Consider the following 18081-nt stretch of genomic DNA (forward strand, 5'->3'; position numbering starts at 1 on the left):
ATCTGTGTCTCGTTTTCTCTCTGCCCCTCCCCCGCCCACACTCTGTCTCTGTCTCTCTCAAAAATAAATACACATGAAAACGTTTAAAAAGTTAATTAAGAAAGTAGTTAAATGAGTGGTGGCACCTTCGTACACCCTCCCCCAGAATGCAGCGTGGCTTTACGCGGGAACGAGGATGCTCTTTATGTGCCAGTGTTCGATGACCTCCAAGATGCCTTGTTAAGTGCTCTGTGTCGGAAGTGCGACCATTTGTGTAAAGAGTGTTAAGAAATACAACCCTGTAAAAGATACAGGACAATTTGTGGACTGATGTGTAGAAACTGATAACACGGGATGCCCCTGTGGCTGGGGGGCTGGGGTAAAAGACTCACTTGTCACGACACACCCTTTTGGTACCTTTTGGATTTTATACCATGTACCTTTACCTATTCAAAAGTGGTAAGCAGAACAAAGGACGCAGCACCAGGAAGATGGTACACCCCGGGGATGGGACCGTTCCTTCACACTCGAAACTTCCAGGGGTGTCGGCTGCTTCCACGCCCACGGCTTCCCCAGAATACCAGGGGAGTTGGGAAGCACAGTCTTGCTGCCCGAGAGACTGGCTTCTAACTTGCTGTGTGCCTTTAGGCCGGTCACTTCCCCTCTCTGAACTTCAGCCGGACTACCTGACAGCTTACGGGCCTCCCAGATCCCGGGCTCCGCACTTGCCGGAGGGCCAATGTGAGGGTCACTGCACTGCCGCTAGATGGCGCGCTGCCCCTGCCGCTGAAAGAGACGCTGTGGCTGAGGCCCACCCAGCTTTTAAAACCAATTGAGTCACCTGAGGGACTTTTTACGTCAAAAAGCAACCTCCCCGTCTTGAGCATCGTGGGGTGAGTGATTCAGAGGGGTGCCGAATGACAAAACAGAGCGGCTGAAGGCTGAGGTGGAGAATACAGTCAAGTGGCCTCAACGTGACTGTATCCTCAGTCAAGGGGGGCAGGGGGCCTCGCTAGAGAAGGTGGCGGGATCCCAGGCCTGGCTCAAGGTTTCAGGCTCCGTGTCAGTTCAGGGATGCCTTGGCGGGGGGGCAGGGAGCCTTGAAGGGCATGCGCTGTGGAATCAGGGGTGGGCGGTCTGCTGACCTTTCCGAGCCTGTGTTTCTCATCTGTAAAATGAGTGTAATAATCACAGCTACCCTACAGGGTTGATCTGACAAAGTGCTACGTGTGGTTCTCTTTCGTAGTCTCTACCCTTGACACATCAGAAGGGTCAGTAGGTATAGCTGTCATGTGGATAAAGAGTGGAGAGGCCGCTTTTACAGAGGACACCTTCTCCTGGGGATTGACATCCCCAGCCCCGAGCCCAGATGGGGCTCCTCAGAGAAAGGAGCTTCCCGGGTTTGAGGCAGCAGTCTTTCCGCACTATTTTGCAGAAGTTGCTAATCGTTGCTGGGCTCGGAAGGCATTCCCTAGCCATCTGATGTCGACGTTTCCCAGATTTTACTTTTTATGGGGACATGAGAGGAAAGTACTGCATATCTTCGCTTAAAAGCAGTTCTGTTTAAATGTTACAAAATGTAAACGCTATGGAATAAGAAGGGAGGATGGCCTTTTTAAGAAGTTTTTGGCCAAAGCCAGCATTTGAAACTGCTGGAAATCAGTAGGGCCGTTAATGTGTACTTTTTAGCGGCTCCGGGGGAAAAATGACCTTTTCTTTGCAGCAGAGATAGGCTTTAGCAGGGAGGGGGCAGGCAGAAAACGTGTCAGGGGATGACAGTCTTCTCCTGGCTGAAAAAGTGACCGTGTGGGAGGGGCGTTGGCAGTGCTGGCTCCCTGGCCCAGCGGAGCATCCCCCTGTGCGATGTGCCTGGAGGAAGGGACATCTTTTTTGCCGCACAAAGGGGCTCTTTGCTCAGCCCATGAGGTTGTCCCTCCCAGGAGGGGCTCCTTTTCAGTTCTACCAAAGGCGCATCCCTGCTTGCTTTAGCCTTCAGAGGGTAGAGTGGAAACTGGTTTTCCTTTCCCCAATGGAGAGAGGCCCAAAGAGCAGCAGATCTCAGACTTTTTTTTCACTTTGTTTCTTCAAAACAGTGCTTCCAGAATGTTCCTGTTAGAATGTGGATACCCAGGTCGACTACCTGGAGAGTCTCAAGGGGTGGGTCTGGTGAGTTGGTCCTGGCAGGCCTTGGGCTGCCTTAGCCCTGTGTGATGATGGGAATCTTGCGCGAGCAAGTGGGCAGGGGCCAGGGGCCAGGGGACGGCACGGAATGATCCCAGAAGCAGGGGCTGGGGAGAGCCAGCTGAAGGGCCACAGAGGCCCAATCTCAGGGATGCTGGCTGAGCAGATGAAGTGGACCATTCCATCCCAAAGCGAAGAGCCACCCAGGAGGCCAGGCTGGGGGAATGAGGGGCAGGGGAACACTGTATTTTCAGTCTGCGCTCTGCTCCTTCCCACCCTGTGACCGCGGGCAAGTTATTCAACCTCCCTGAGCCTTGGCGTCATCTGTAAAAGGGGGAGAGTGATTGCTGGCATCTGGTGGGTATTCAACAGTGACAGCTGTTCTCTTCCCTATAATAGGTCCTTTTAACTTGGCCCATGGGTCCCTGGGGGCAGGCTCGTGTCTGCCTGTGCTGTGGGCACAGGGGATGGGGGGGGGCAAGCCTGTGCTCCTCAAAACTCTGCCCATACCCACCCTTCCCCTTGCCAAGGCTCCCCTGGGCCAGCATGGCTGGCCTTCTCTGACTCTTAGTCTCTCAGTTCAGAGCAGCTGAAGGTGCAGACTCCCATGACCACCTCCTTGGTTAGTGCCTCAGTTTCCTGATGAGTGAAATGAGACAGGTTGAGATGTCTTTGGGGTTCCTTCCAACTCTGGCCAAATTTGTACAATGATTAGTTCTGTGCTATGCTGAGGCAGGGAAAGGGGAGATCCATGCGGATACTTGACGACCCTGCTGTAGATGTGACCTGGGGCCCGCACTGACTCCTGACAGCCCTTAGTGCATCCTTGGTACGACGGGGCATTGTCTGGATACAGGGGTTAGATTTTTGGCCCTGGACTGACAGGAAGGAAGGGGACAAGGACTCTCCACGGTTGTGAAAGCCAGAGAGGTCTTTCGGCTCGAGCCTGGCTCTGCCTCTTCCCTTGTATGACTTTGGACACGTTATTTCGGCTTACTACATCGAGTCTCCCGATTCGCAAATGGAGGGGCAGAGTCAGGTGCTCCCTTGTCTGGCCTTTCCGTAATGGCAGACCCGCAAGGTTGGGACGGGTTGGTCCTAACCTGAATTGTCTGTAAGTTTCCCCATGAAGGTCCATCCAGCCCTCATTGTTTCCGGGCTTGGATGTGAAAGCTTCCTCTTCCTAGGTGTTCTAGCTGTGGGATTTTGGGCAAGTCCCCCGGACTAGCTGAAGTGTGGAGACTTCATCTGCAAGGTGGGCATGACTTCAGCCGCTTCATAGGTTGAGGGGGGGCAGATGAGGGGCTAAGTGTAAAGTGGGGGGGCCGGGGATAATGGATTACAAGGCCCATCTGAACACCTCAGAGCAGGATGGAGTGAAAGCGGCTGCTGGTCACTTGTCGATGCTCGAAGTGGGAATAGTAGGACAGCAGTGTGGTCCAGGCACACAGCCGGCCCCGGCCTCTTGGGAACCCGTTCAATTGCCCACCCCGACCCCTCGCTCGAAGCTGGCCCTGAGGGAGGTGTGTTCAGGGGAACTTGGCTTTCCTGAGTGTCTTCAGCTGTTGGGGGGTGGAGGAGCCAGGTGGACTTCGGGCACCTGCTCCTCGGGTCCTCAGCTCACTCCTGCAGGCCTCTGCCCCTCCTCCCTGCCCTGGAGGCAATGGCTGCCTCTGCCGCCGCCAGGGGTCTGATTTGTGGGCTGGAAGCTCCTGTGAAACGTGAGGCCAGGGAGAGCCAGCGAGGTTCCATCACAGGGTTTTAAAAATCTTCTCCCTTCCGGACTCTGCCGCGGGCCCTCCTTGGCCTCCCTGGCAGGGGGAGTAGCTCGTTCTTGGCTCTAGAAGCAGCAGCTGGGCATCCCAGGCCCTGCCAGCTCTTGGATCGCTGCGTGCTCCCCGCCACTCCTCTGTCTAGGCTGTGTGGAGTGGGAGCCCCCCTCCTGGGGAGCTGGTGTTTCCATCAGCCTGCACTTTGCTGCCGGGCTCGTTTTCTGGAAACTCTAAATCATACGCATTGTTGCCCTGTTCTGAAGCTTCCCCTGGCTCCCCGTTGCCTGTGGGCTAAGATACCCACTCCCGGCTGGGTGGAGGCCTCCAAGATCTTTCTTCCATTCTCCTCCCCCTCCTTCCTTCTTCCTTCCCTCCCTCTCACGCTTGCACACCATCGTTTGATGCCTGTGAGGCCCCAGCGACATAGCCACGGAGGCGACGGATACAGAGCTGGTCTTCTCAGCTCCACTCCCTTCCCTTCCCAAGGCAGCCTTCCCATTGTTCCAGATCCTTCCGAGAACATTCCTTTGCCTGAGCCCAGCTCAAGTTCCTATCACTGAAACCACAGCAGAGTGAAGACAGCAAATGTACCCATCACCCCAAGCCTTCCCTGGGCTCCCTTTTTAATGCCCCTCCTGGTGCTACCCTCTCTCATAACCATTGATCTGCTCTCTGTCCCTCTGGATTAGTTTGCACTTTCCAGACCTTTATATGAGTGCAGTCGTACGATGTGGGCTCTTTCTGTCTGGTGATTTGTGACCCGTCCGTGCTGCACGTAGCGCTGGCCATCGCTCTGCGTTTCTGAGTAACGAGTTGTGCTCGGCATGGGTATCGCGGTTGGTTTATCCAGTTACCCGCTGGTGGATGTTGGGGTTGTTTCCGGTGTTTGGCTATTACAAATGCAGCCCTGAGGGGTGTGTTGATGTGGAAGGAGCACTAATCAGGGAGGCTGCAGGCCCCAGCTCTATCCCCCCACTCGCTGCCCGCACATCCCCTCTCCTGTCTGAGTTTCGGTAATGGCTTCTGCCACATAAAGAGGACGTGTGGTTCCTAAGGTCCCACCAACGCTGATAGTTGGCTGTCTTTACGTTTCTGCATTGTTGGAGCACTCCGTGGCCCCCCGCACACTGCTGGGCTCACGGCCAGTGAGGGCCTGGTCAGGACCTGGATGCTGCGGGCGCCTCGCCGCCTGAGCCTCACCTGGAGCCCCGAGGGGGGAACGTCCTGTTGCTCGGCAGCTCCAGGGGCTTAGGCTAAGGACTTTGGAGTTTGAGAGGACCCCTGACTCGTGCACGAGTCCCCTGCACTGCTGGCCCAGGCTCTGCTCGGGTACTCCCAGGGACAGGAGTGTCTGCCTCACGTGGCCGCCCCACCCACTGCCCCGCCCTCTGATTCCACCGGCTCCTGGGGACAGGTGGACGGGGTGGGGTGGAGCTGGGTCTGTCCCTGCTCTCTCTCCCCCTGGATCGCTGGCCTCCCTCCCTGCTCCCAGCAGCCTCAGCAGCGCCCTACTTAGACCCCAGGGAGGGGTCTGCCCATCTGTTCACTGTGACGGGCTGGAGGGGGTGGGGTGGCAGCAGGCTTGTGTCGCGTGTGTGGTGCCAAATCTGGAAGATTAATCCCAAATCGCTCAGGACTCGGGAACAATGCAATGGTTTCCCTGCAGCCTGATGTCCCCCCGCAACTTGCTGCTCCCCCCCCACTCCAGTGGGTCGGGAAGCGCTGTGCTCGGGCTCACCCTGCCTTCCAGAGGCTGCCGAAGCAGCACCTGGGTCCCCAGTCACCTGGGAGGGGAACCTGGGAAGGTGAAAAGACAAAGCGGCACAACTAGCCACGGGCTGTGGCGGCTGGGCGTGGAAGGTGGAGCCACACAATCTTGGGCTCAGACCCTGGTTCTGCCACTTACTGGTTGGTCGGGTGACCTTAGGCAAGTGATGTGAGAGCCCTGGCCTCCTCTCCTCACCCAGGTGGTGGAGACAATTGTGCCTACTTCCCCTGGGTTGTGATGAGGCTCTGCTAACACCTAGCCCAGCTCCTGACACACGCTTAATAAATATTCTTGGTCCCACCCACCTCAGCCCCGACTGACCTAAGGGCCTGGGATATCCGGCAGTTTCCTGTGGCAGATCTCAACTCTTGGGGCCACCTGATTGCTCTAGCGACTGCCCTCCCCTCAGGGACAGGCCAGGTGGCTGAGAGAGGGGCTGGGTCTGAGCTGGGAAGCGGGCAGGAAGGGCCGCGCTCCGCTCCGGAGCTGGGGCTCAGGTGTGGAGAAGGGGGTGAAAGCTGAGCCAGGCGAGGACGCGCTTGCTATTTTCAGCAAATTCAAATCCCCGGCCCAGGTCAATGACATCCGGGAACTCAGGAACGGAGCTGATGGGACTGGAGCCCAGCCACCTGTGAGCTTTGATTAAGCAGACAATTTTAGAGCATAGATAAAAGGAAGGGGGTAAGTAGATGGAGGCAATAACAGTTCACCGAGAACATGCGGGAATAAATGTCACCGTGAATTAAGGGCCCTCTGTTTTGTCCTGTCCTCGTTGATATTTTCATCAAAGGTTTGAATAATGGCACCGAAGGCTGGATTATCAAATCTGTGGGTGATATGGAGCTGGGAGAGAGTGGGTATAGATTTAATAGTGGAACCTGGCTTCAACACCTGGAACGCCATCAAAAGCCTGGAACAAACCAGATAAGATCTAGCAGTGCTAAGTGGGTGAGATTGTGCACCGACATTAAAAAGAGCAACCACCGGGCTTCGCGCAGGAGAGGCCTGGCTCGCCACGTACCTAACAGGCACTGACTTTTTCTCCGATTTGCTACCAGAATGCCCAGTCAAGGACAGAGTGATGTCCTCGGTCCTCCCTGGCTTGGATCAATAAGCAGGAAAGCAGGGAGAGGAGGAAGGATCACTTTAGCTGTGAGTTGTCAGCTTGGGGGAAGAATGCTGTGGTCCCCCTCCCCCAACCTGGCCAAGTGCGGCAGTGGGCTCCAGGGAGTTACTCATACAAATTACGCTACAGGGGGAGATGGCCTCTTCTTCCCAGGTTGGGCGTCTACGGCCGAAGTGAACTGCTGCTCTACCCTCTGCCTGTTTGAACAAGGGAGAGAATTCTGGGGAGTGGTGGCAAGGCTCACTGGGGGCCGTCTCACTATCTGGCATGGTTAGGATGTGTGACTATCCCTGTGGGTCACATAGACCCTGCGAGGTGGTGCGGTCACCTTGGGATTTTTACAGCGTTCCACAAGAGTGCTGGCTGTGGGGCCAGAGGTAGCTGGGAGGGGACCCCCCACCCCCCCCCCCCAGCAAGGGCTGGAGCTGTGGGGACATTGGGTTGCCCCTCTGAGGAACAGAACGGTGAAGGGACTCGTCTATGCCTTCTGAAAATCCCACACAGGGCCCTGGAGGGCCAGCACTTAGAGCCGGGTCACAGGGCAGGCTTCCCTTGTCATTCAGCCCCCTTTGGCAGCCCGACTGTGGAACCGCCAGAAATAGAGGGTGGCAGTTGGGGGAGAAGAACGTGCCTCCTCCCCTTTCGAAGTCCTTCTGGAGCCGGGAGAATATTAGCATTAAAATGGATTTGAGATTAAGGTTGTTAACTGAGCTACACTGGACTGGACTTCCTTATACCCAAGAGTGACCACAAAGCTTTGGGATTGGCCCTGGCTGTTATTTAAGAGACAGGAACAGGGGAACTCAACCTAGTGTTGCTAAGGGCCATGAAGGGAGGGAAGACAAAGCCATTTCTTCCCCGCGGCCTGCCTGGTTCACACTGTGCAATAATCCTGTTGCAGGAGCCTGGGGGCCACGGGGCTTTCAGCTGCGCCAAGAAGGCGAAAATCCTATCCCCGCAGCACCCCTTCCCGCCTTCGGTGACACGAGTTACTGCTGTCGGCGGTTCCAGGGATCGCTCAACGTCACAGTGACAAGTAAGCTCTCCGTCTCCTCCTTCTGCCATCCTCACTGTGTCCGCGATGTCTTCTCTCCTGGTCACAAGGTGCCTGCCACTGTTCCGGGCATCGCACGTAGACCTGGCGAGGTCCGGTCCAAGTAGTGGCGTTTCCTCCACCGCGATTTCTTTTAGGAGGAGAAACGCCTTTCTACCCCCACAGACTTCCCCCAAAGAGACCCTTAACCAGACTTGAGCACACTCATAACTGATCCGATCTTCGGAAAGAATGCTGGAGGTCACCATGATTGATTTAGTCTCTAGAACTGAGGTTGGGAAAGGGTGAGCACCTGAAGAATGTCAGTCCTCTGCCATCGAGGCAGAAGGGCGCAGGGATGATTTTCGATTAGGTGACCGGTGGTACCTGCCACGGTGGCCCACACGACAAACTCTGGGGAAGGTTGGGTGGGCTGCAAGCTCTGTGTGAGCCTATGAGTCAGATGGACTCCTAGGCTGCTTTAATAAGAGAGTAGCATCCGGAGCAAGAGAGAGAGAGCAGTCATTGTGTCTCTGTGCTGGCTGGGCCACACACGGTGTGTCAAGTCCTAGGGGAAGAAGTAAGCAGAAGCTCTTACAGAGAAGGGAGTGGGATGGGTGGGTGTCTAGCACACCGTCATGGGAAGTAGGGCTGAAAGAACAGGGCGTTGAACCGGGAGAACACTGGGAGACACCTTTCCATATGGGGAGCCATCCTGAATCCTAGAGAGATGCCCACAACAGAGGGGATCACTTCATGTGGTTCTGGAGGGCACAGCCAGACCCGGAAGCAGTTCTTATCTCAATAGAAGGAAGACATTTATGGTCACTAGAGCTGCTGCTCAGTGAACGAAGGGGCTGCCTCAGAGGGTGAGGGTCCTGTAAATGGAGGCTCTATGACCTGCTGGGAAGCCACTGAGGCAGTTCTTGCTTTGGTAGGGAAGTTGGATTAGAGGCCTTCCAGACATGGAGGTGCAGTGGAAAGGGCCTGAGCTTAGGAGTCAGAGGGTCCTGGATAGGCTTTGCCGCCTACTAGCTATGTGACTTTGGGTAAATCACTTAACCTCTCTGAGTCTCACCTTTCTCATCTACCAAACTGAGGGCAACAGTACCTGCCTCACAGGGTGGTTGTAAGTTCTGTAAAGTCTGTGGCACATAGTAGATACTCAAGGATGAACGGACCCTTAATTCTTTGGGGTCTCCTTTACCTTTGGAGAGAAGCTGGCAAGGACACCCGCTGTACCATACCAAAAGTGTCCTTAGAGCTTTTTCTGCCCTGGATGAGGCAGATGGAGAGGGTTTTTGTTTTTTTTTTTAATGTTTATTTATTTTTGAGAGAGACAGAGACAGAATGTGAGTGGGTTAGGGGCAGAGAGAGAGAGGGAGACACAGAATCCGAAGCAGGCTCCAGGCTCTGAGCCGTCAGCACAGAGCCCGACGTGGGGCTCGAACTCACGAGCTGTGAGATCATGACCTGAGCCGAAGTCGGACACTGAACCGACTGAGCCACCCAGGCGCCCCCGGAGAGTTTTTACTATGGAGGTGAGGACGGAGCACAGCAAAGCCCAGGTCAGGCTCCCGGCCCCAGCAGCCCCTGTGGTCTCCCCAGTTGGACCCGTGCACGCTGGAAGGCTAGGGCCTCTCCAGCCCCGAGGATAATTCCAAAGCAGGCTCAGGGATGTGGGCTTTCTTCCTGCCACTCTGATCCGGTCGTCAGACCAGAATATTCTGTAACTGGGGATGACCTGGTTACATGCTCCCTCTTTAGGGAACCAGAACTGTGGAAGAGTGTTGTTTTGGGGAGTTGGTCTGGGTCGGAGGCATGACCTTTTCCCCAGAAACCTTTGGCCCTTTCATCTGAAGGGCAGGGGTTGTTGGCTGGACATTCTGCTTCCCTCGGTCCAAAGTCTAGGGCGTGGGCAGTATCTGCCCAGGAAGTGGGTAAAGTGTTCGTGACCCCTTGTCTCCTTGTGCTAATGGGTTCCACGAACCATGTCCACCTGGGGGCTCCCCGACCCATGGAACAGCAACTGCGTGGGACGCTCTGGGGCTGAGCAGTAGCCCCTGCCCAGCACACCTGCTGCCAAGGAGATGCCCCAGTGGTCAGCTTGGCTCTCAGATACAGAGGTCAATGTGAAACAGTCCCAGCTTTCAGGACCTTGGGTCTTTCTGAGCTTTCGTTCTGACATCTGTAAAACGAGGATGTTAATCCTCACCTAAATCGCAGAGTCTTCCAATGATAGATGAAGAACGGAGTGAGAGAGCCTCGTAAATGGAAAATGCCAGAATGTGAATTCTTGGGAGTTCACGGCCAGAGGAGATCACTGAGGTCAGTTCCATCACAGCCCCTGGCCCAAGGGCTTGGCACCACACACACAGTCCTCCCCTGCAGCTGGGAGACGAAGGGGCAGGGGGGTGTCCTGGTGTCTCTCCAGATGTACATGTGGGAAATTTCCAGCATCAGAATGACTCAACCTCAGAGATTAGCGGCTTTCATCTGGGCCCTTACTCTGGGTGCGCGAGGAGGGGAAAGGAAAGTGAGCCCATTTGGATACTAATCCTGGCGACGTCATTATCTTGCTTCACGACCTTGAGCGTCTCACTTCCTCTCTGTGAGCCAAAATCTCATCCTCTGGAAAAGAGGAGCTGGGCCAGGGATCTAGGGGAGTGTGTGGGGGTGTGGGTGTGTTTCTTTGCAATCTTCCTAGGCAGTGCCTAAGGCTGTTGTTCCAGCATCGCTGCTACCCGGGCAAGAGGAGGGGACTGTATCCACTGTCCACTGTTTGTTTGGGGGTCTCTCGGGAAATGGAGTCTTTCAGCCTTCAAACCTGAACCCAGCTCTGAGAGTCAGAGAGCCCCCCCCTGCCCCCCACCCCCCTGCCACTTTATGCTTCTCAGTGGAGACGGTGAAGTGTCCCTTGGGTGGGGAGGCGGGCATGGCCAACATGGGTAGTTGGTCTTTCCTCTGGCAGCATGTCTGTCCTACAGAAGTCCTCCCCCAGCCCTGGCTTCCTGAGATAAGTTGTGGAGATGCCGGTGGGCTTGGCGGACGGGGCCATGCTGAGCCTGCAGAAAAGACTAGTCTTTAGTGGGAGGTGGGAGGACCTCAGGGAGGACCCTCAGCTCCACCGGAATCTGCCATCTTTGGAGGGTGACGTTTTTAGGTTCGTAGTATCCCCTCTCACCAAGGTTCTGAATTAGAAACGTGTCCCGAACAGCTCTGTGACTTCTGCCAAACCTTCACCGAAGCCGGGAATAACCTATGTATTTTGCAAAGGTCACGGCCTCACCCTGTAGAAGGGCTTATAAGCCAAACTCCTCTTGCAATTTATTGAGGAGGAAGGACCAGCCTCTCTCTTTAGGAGGCAGAGATGTCGCTAGGCCCGCATATCCCAAAACGTGCTCCGTGGAACACAGGGGGTGCGGAGATGTCGTGCAGAGGTTCTGGTGCCACCAACGAGTTTGGGCCGTGCTGGGTTAAGCCCAGGTAAACGGCTGTGTTTGCCGCAGGGCTTTTCCTAACCTTTACTAAGCCAAGGGGGCTCAGAAAGCTCCATGAGCGAGTGATGTGTGAGCGTTTCCTCAGATCCATTCGCCCACGGAACCCTTTTCCCACAAGGCACACCGTGGGACACGTTTGGGGAAGAGTTGTCATTGCCTGCCTCTTTCTGGGCTCCCAGGAAGATTCTGTCTCTATCTGAAGCTTACACTGAGTAACCACATCAGCGGAGCTCTTGGCATATTTATACCCCACATCCACTCTGCGGTGCTGGTTTTCTATTTTTGTTTTGCTGTACATATATTTTTTAGTGCAGGATGCCTCAGATGCGGTGGGAAGTGAGGAGGGTGGGGACGGCGTCCTGTGGAGATAGAGAGCCCACACTAGTTCCCCAGACAATTCTGGGCCCTTAGGAGCTGGGGGCCGGGGCTGGGGTGTAGCTCATCACTACCATCATTCTGATCACCCCTCGAAAGACGGGGGTGCCTGCAGCCCCTTGGGGACTCCTTTGCGTTCTGATGATTTTGCCCCGGGCGAGGAAGGGAGGAGAGAAGGTGTCAGCACGTATATGTCCTGCAAGAACTGCTTCAGAAAGTAAGAGCAACCTCGTAGTGCTCACTGCTGACCTCAGAAATGACATCGTTTCTGTTGTTGCATTGAGCTTTGCTAAGAAAGACAGAGACAGGTGGGCCATGGGCAGGAAGCCCTGGGTTTTGATGAGGTGGTCTTAGGTATGGGTGAGCCAACAGGAACTAAAGTCCAGTTCTGCCGTGGCCACCCTCAGAGCCGTGGGCCGGTGAGGGGCGTGTCCCAGGAGGCTGCCTGCAGCTGTGAGGAACAGCCAGGGGCACTGTCACGTGAAGACTGGCTGTGTCCTGCCTCCTGGGAGAGGGTGCAGGGATCACCACTTCTCTGAACTCTGAGCCCCCAATAAATGGGTCTCTCCCTGTATATTTCAAAGCGACCCAAGTGGGTAGAGATGGGGGACTTGGAGAAGATGCCCCTAGCAACCCCCTCCCCCTTTATTTCCCTGGAGCATTTCAACGTGCAGGGAGAAAACCATTAGTGGGCAGAGAAATCAATCTAGAGGGTTGTGACCAGCATTTTATAACATGAGCTAGGAGAGGAAGTATTAGAATGCCTTGGCTACGGTCGGGGTTAAGTATTATCTCATGAAAGAGACATAGGCAGGGAGGAATGCAGATAGAAATGGGGTTGTGGTGGGCAAGGTTACTGTAGGTTGTACTCGGTGACGTCTGGAAGCCTCTGGCACCAGCTGGGAGCATGCATCTGGGGCCCAGTCCCAGGATGAGTTGCCCCTCCACACCCAGAGAGAAATAATACCCTGAAGACGGGGGCTTGTGATGTGTCCCCTTCTGGTAAAGACAGTTTTGTGTCCATCAGACCACTGAGGCCAGGATCCCCACTGGGGAAGGGAACCCCCACTCTGGCAGACAGGGAGGTGTCACCATCAGCTGGGGTGTGTCCGGCTGGACTCTGCAGGCTGTGTGAGGAGGGGGAACGGGACTCGGTGTTCCCGGTTCCGGTTCTGATCTTGGGTCTGCCACTCGCTGTTGTGTGACTCGGGGCAAGCGGCCTGCCCTCTCTGGGCTTCGGTGTACTCACGTACGAGGGGAGCACTGGACCAGGTGATTTCTCTTCTAAAGTCTTATCTTGCTCTCATAGTCATTCCAGGATGACACCGAGACAATCTGGAGACCTTGGAGGAAATTACAAAAGGGACACCAGTGTTGCCCCCAGGCTTCTTCCTAAGACCCCGGACACAAAGGGTTCAGTCAGCTTGAGGTGCATCAGCTGGGTGTGTCTGTAGACCTCGGCGGGGAAACGGCTGTTCCCTGGCACGCCAAGGGTATATGATACAGAGGCGGCTGAGCCTGAGCCTGGTCTCCATGGACAGCATTTATTAGGCGCCATTCTCATTGTGAAGACAGATAGGCAGGAGGGGCTGAAGGGAGGCCGTGGCAGCTGCAGCCTTTGGGGTCCAGGGGCTGCCCGGGGTGGGGGTGTGGGCGCGGGGGCACCCACATGTATTGCATATTCTGTGGCAGTGTGCCCAGGCATAAGGCATTGGGGAAGCAGAAAGGCTGCCTGCAGTGGGGGAGGGGGTGAGGGGGGAAGCCACTCTGGCCTTCTAGTTCCCTGGGAAAGGCCCGCTGGAGGCCGAGCAGCCTGCCATGCTCTGCTCGAGACCATTTGGCCTCCTTCCTCGCCATCTCCCTGCAACTTTGGTTGTGGCTCCCTCGGGACTGACGGGACAGGACCCCTCGAGGGCAGGGTCACACGTGGGACAGAGGCAGCCAGCACTGTCCCCCAGCCCCACACATAAACACAGAGGTCACCCCTGGGTCCTGGGCCCTCTTCTTGGCACCTGGGCGGCGAGCTCCTCCACGCTGAGACAGGACTCACACACAGGCCAGACTTCTTCTCTCTTAGGGGTTCCCAGAGGCTGGGGCGCGGCTGAGGCTGACCACCCTGTGGGACCCCCACTCCAGCATCCCTGAATACCAGGGCTGGCCTTGCTCAGCAGGGTTAGGGAGCCGCCATGGCAACGACATAGGAGGGCAGTTCTGAGTGGGGAGACGCCCCTCACCCACCTCTGATGCTGTCCTGAGACACGGTACCAGCTCCAGCTGTGGAGTCTAGGGCGTCACCTCGGTCTGCTTGCTCTGCACCTGGGTTTCTGGGTTGCAGGTGGGGTAGGTAGTGGGCACACCAGGTCCAAACTCCCTACCTGAGAGGGGCGCTCCTTGCTGCAGCCTTAATTTGTCTCTAGCTACTTGGGACACAGGCACCAACGCTGGCTGTGAGCCAGGGATAAGGTCCCAATTGGATATGCCTGACAGTTCTCTAGTTCATTCTGCCCGATTCCCAAACCCCTAGAGCCCTTGGCTCCTGCCCTTTTTTCCATGAGCCTCAGCCCTGCTTCCCTGTTTGTCCCCGGCCCTGCTTCCCTGTTTGTAAGCGGGCAGTCCGGACACTGAGGGGGTCCTACTCGGCCTCAGGGGTCCATTCAGAGCCCCTGCCTCCTGGCCAAGTGGAGTCGAGGCTGAGTCCCAGTGCTGGCTCACGCAGTGCCTGGGTGCACCGGGCAGGAGCTCTGCTTTCAACAATGGGCAGGGTGGTCAGGAGGAAAGGGCACCAAAACTCAGAAGCAGCAGCCTGGGTTCTTGTTCCCCTGTGCCTTTTGCTGTCTGTGCCACCTTGGGCAAGTCACTTCACCTGTCTGGGCCTCAGTGTCCCCTGTAAAGTGAGGATGAGAACTCCTGCCTTGCTGACCTAACCGGGTACTGTGAGAATCAGATGAATGGGTAGTCAGGGCAGGGTTTCAGAGGCTGAAACTCATTCCACAGATGTAAGAGTTGGTCATTGTCAGCAGCAGCTGGGGACGGCAGGTACGAAGTTTTCTGTTTGATTCTAAGGGCAGTGTCGGAGGCTGGAGGCCAGTTAACTCTCACCTCCCCGTGGGCTGCCCTGCAGACCAGAGGGCCACAATCTCCCCCTCCCTCCTCTGTCCCTCCTGCAGCCTGCCTGTCCTTGCTTCAGTCTGCCTGCCTTCTGGGGACTAGCTTTAGGGACTGCTGGGTTTCCACTTTCTTCATAACTGCAAAGCCATGCAAAACAACACAAAAGGTAGTGGGAGGCTGGGAGACACAGCTGGGGATGAGGAAGGGGAGTGGGGCTGAGTGGGGGTGACCTGAACAAAGACACCCTGGCTTTTGGAGCCTGGGGAAGGTGGGAGACCTGGCAGGACAGAGGTATAAATAGAGATGCAAACTTACACAGAACACGAAGTTTCCTCCGGATGGAGGAGGGGGGGTGGGGGGTGGTCTGGGTACCAGCAGGGCCTCTGAGAACGGAGGGAGCTCCTTAGATTTCCAGAGGGATGGGAGGCTCCCAGCTTCTGCCTTCCCTCCCCCACCCCCCACCCCCCACATTTCACATTTCTCGGAATTTGCAGGGCGCGGATGTCCTGAAACATCCTCAGAGCCCGGGCTCCTGCCGGCTGGTGCGAGCAGGCACAGTCGGGAGATGGGGGGCGGGGGGAGGGGCGCGGCTGGAGGAGGGTGGTGAGGGGTGTGGGGAGGGTCCCATGGGGCCTCCTCACCCACCCCGGCTGCTCCTCCCGGCAGGAGCCCCTCCCTCCCCCGGCCCCGCAACCCCAGGCGCTCCAGGCCCCGCAGGGCGTTCACACGGAGCTCCTGCGCTTCATGAGGCCGCGGAAGGTGGACAGGCTGTGCAGGCCCGTGGACACCGAGCTGATGGCGGAGCGCTGCGCCCCGCTGCACAGGCAGCGGTGCGAGGGCGTGTCGCTGTAGCGGCCGCCCCCTCCCGGCGACGAGTGGCTCTGCTCGACGCACGTGTCGGACGTGGAGAGGTCCCGCGGGATGATCATGGGGATGGAGTACTGCAGCTTCTCGCGGCTCTTGTACCAGAGGCACGAGCACATGGACTGGAAGTGCAGCACCTCGGCGTAGACGTTGCGGAAGCCGCCGCCGCCGCCGCCCGCCGCCGCCGTGGACGAGGCGGTGTCCGTGGTGTGCGCGCTGCCGCCCGCGCCCCCGCCGCCCCCGCCGCCGCCGCCGCCGCCGCCCCCGCCCGCCTGCCCGTTGCGCGTGAGCAGCGCGCGGTGCTCGGCGTCGCGCTTCTCGTCCTCGGCGTTCATGGTCATGAAGCGCAGCACCACGAGGTTGAGGAAGGCGCCGATGACCGTGAGGCCCGTGAGGATGTACACGAAGCTGAAGGCCACGTACTGCGGCTGCGTCTGCAGCGCCTGGTCCTTCTGCAGCGCCACGTAGTCGCCGAAGCCGATGGTGGTGAGCGTGATGAAGCAGTAGTAGTAAGCCTGGAAGAAGGTCCAGTGCTCGTAGTAGGAGAAGGCGGCGGCGCCGATGCACAGCGTGCTGATGCACGAGAAGAAGCCGATGAGCACCATGTTGGCCATGGACACGTCGGCGCGCCGCATGCCCAGCCCCCTCTTGGCGCGGTGCAGCAGGTACTTCACGAAGGTGTTGATGCGCTCGCCCAGGCTCTGGAACATGACGAGCGTGAGCGGGATGCCCAGCAGCGCGTAGAACATGCAGAACACCTTGCCGCCATCCGTGCTGGGTGCCGCGTGGCCATAGCCTGGGGGAAAGCCGGGGAAGAGGAGAGAAGGCACGCGCTGTGGCGCTGGACTTCCGGAAACCCTGACCCCTTTCCCCGAGATCTCTGCCCTCCACCTCCTCAACCTTGCCGATTCGGGCCTCTCCTTCCGACCGGAGAGAAGACAGCGCACGATTATGGGCACATCCTTGACCCCCGCACGCCATGCTAGTTCCTTGCTGATGCCCCTGGTTGACACCATAGGGTAGGGAGGAAGGAGGAAACAGGGAGGATTAAGCGCCTTTTCTGAGGTCACACCGTTTGGAAGTAGAGCAACCTTGCGTTTGAACCAGAGTCTGTTTGACTTCAAAGACCTAACCGTTTTCTAAACCTAAAGAAGGAGCTGATTCATAGTGCTGTGGGAACTTCGTCCAGAGGCAGCAGGGATAGTGTGAAGGGTACTGGTAGGTCATTTGGGAGACCTGGTTTCTAGTTCAGTGTCTGTCGGCTTTGGACCTGTTCCTTGTCCTCTCTGGGCCTCAGTTTCCTTGCCTGTAAGGGGTGGAGCTTGGCTAGCCTGTGATTCAGTGTGGAGGGAGGGACGCTGAGGCATGGTGGCTCCTTGATAACTTCCTTGCTGCCAGCCGAAGCTTATGAGGGGTAGTTGGCAACTGGGGCCATCCAATGTCCCTGAGGCAGCTGGCCTACCAGTGTCAGGGAGAAAGGGGATGGTGCCTGTCTGCCAGCTGGATGCATGGTGCTCCAGGGTCTCCATTAGCCCCCAGTCTGGTGCCCCGGGGTCATCCTCTGTGCCCAAAGTAGGGTCTGTCCTCATGGGGGGGGGGGAGTGGCATTGCCCTTGTTGAAGCAGGGCCCCTGCCTGTCCTTCCGTTGTTACTATCACCAGCCAGACAACCCCAACCCCCGTCTCCTCCACACAATGCCTGGCCCTCACAGAGCCAGGCGCCGGGAGCCGGGAAGAGGCAAAGTTTCCCTCTGAGCCAACCATCAAGTGGCCTTAAGTCAGGAGTTGTGTCTGGAGACCTGGAGAGGAAAGGACCCTGGATGGGAGTTCAGAAGCCCTAGGCACAAGTTCTGGCCCTGTCACTTGTGGCTATGTGACCTTAGGCAAATTACACCCCCTCTCTGAGCTGGTTTTCCTCATTTGTAAATTGAGGCCTGCCGGTCCTGGCCCTGCTTGTTTTCACTGGGCTGTTAAGATATTTATTACTTTTATTAATAGGATTATTATAATAAAATATTGCTGGCTGGCAGGATTTCCAGTTGTTCCTCCTTTCTAAGCCTTATCAAAATGTAACCTGATGCTGCTTCCTAACCGACTGAGCCATCCAGGTGCCCCAACCCAGTGCTGCTTCTTCCGTGCAGCTGTCCTGGGTTCCGCACTGGAAGTGACCTTCTGTGTTTTGAGTGACACTGAGAATGTTCAGCTTTGGACTCCAGGGCCACTATTACCACCACCCCTGCCCTATCCCCCAGCGCCCCATACGTACAGCTAAACGCTGGCTTGGGGTGGCAGAGTGGGCCCTGGCTGGACCTTGTCATGTTTCTCTCAAGCTTCCCCCTCCACATTGCCTGCCATGCCGAGGAAGTATGCTCAGAA

General features: G+C 56.8%; 1 protein-coding gene across 1 annotated transcript in view; it reads right to left on the reverse strand.

Annotated features, from left to right (window-relative positions):
• Positions 1-15564: 15564 nt before the first annotated feature.
• Positions 15565-18081, reverse strand: part of KCNK3 (potassium two pore domain channel subfamily K member 3) — a 35228-nt gene continuing 32711 nt past the window's right edge. The window contains exon 2 of the mRNA XM_030311477.1: positions 15565-16502. Coding sequence (XP_030167337.1) covers positions 15565-16502 — 938 coding nt within the window. The remainder of the gene's footprint in view (positions 16503-18081) is intronic.

The sequence above is a fragment of the Lynx canadensis genome, chromosome A3 (genome assembly GCF_007474595.2).
Source record: "Lynx canadensis isolate LIC74 chromosome A3, mLynCan4.pri.v2, whole genome shotgun sequence".
Lineage (NCBI taxonomy): Eukaryota > Metazoa > Chordata > Mammalia > Carnivora > Felidae > Lynx > Lynx canadensis.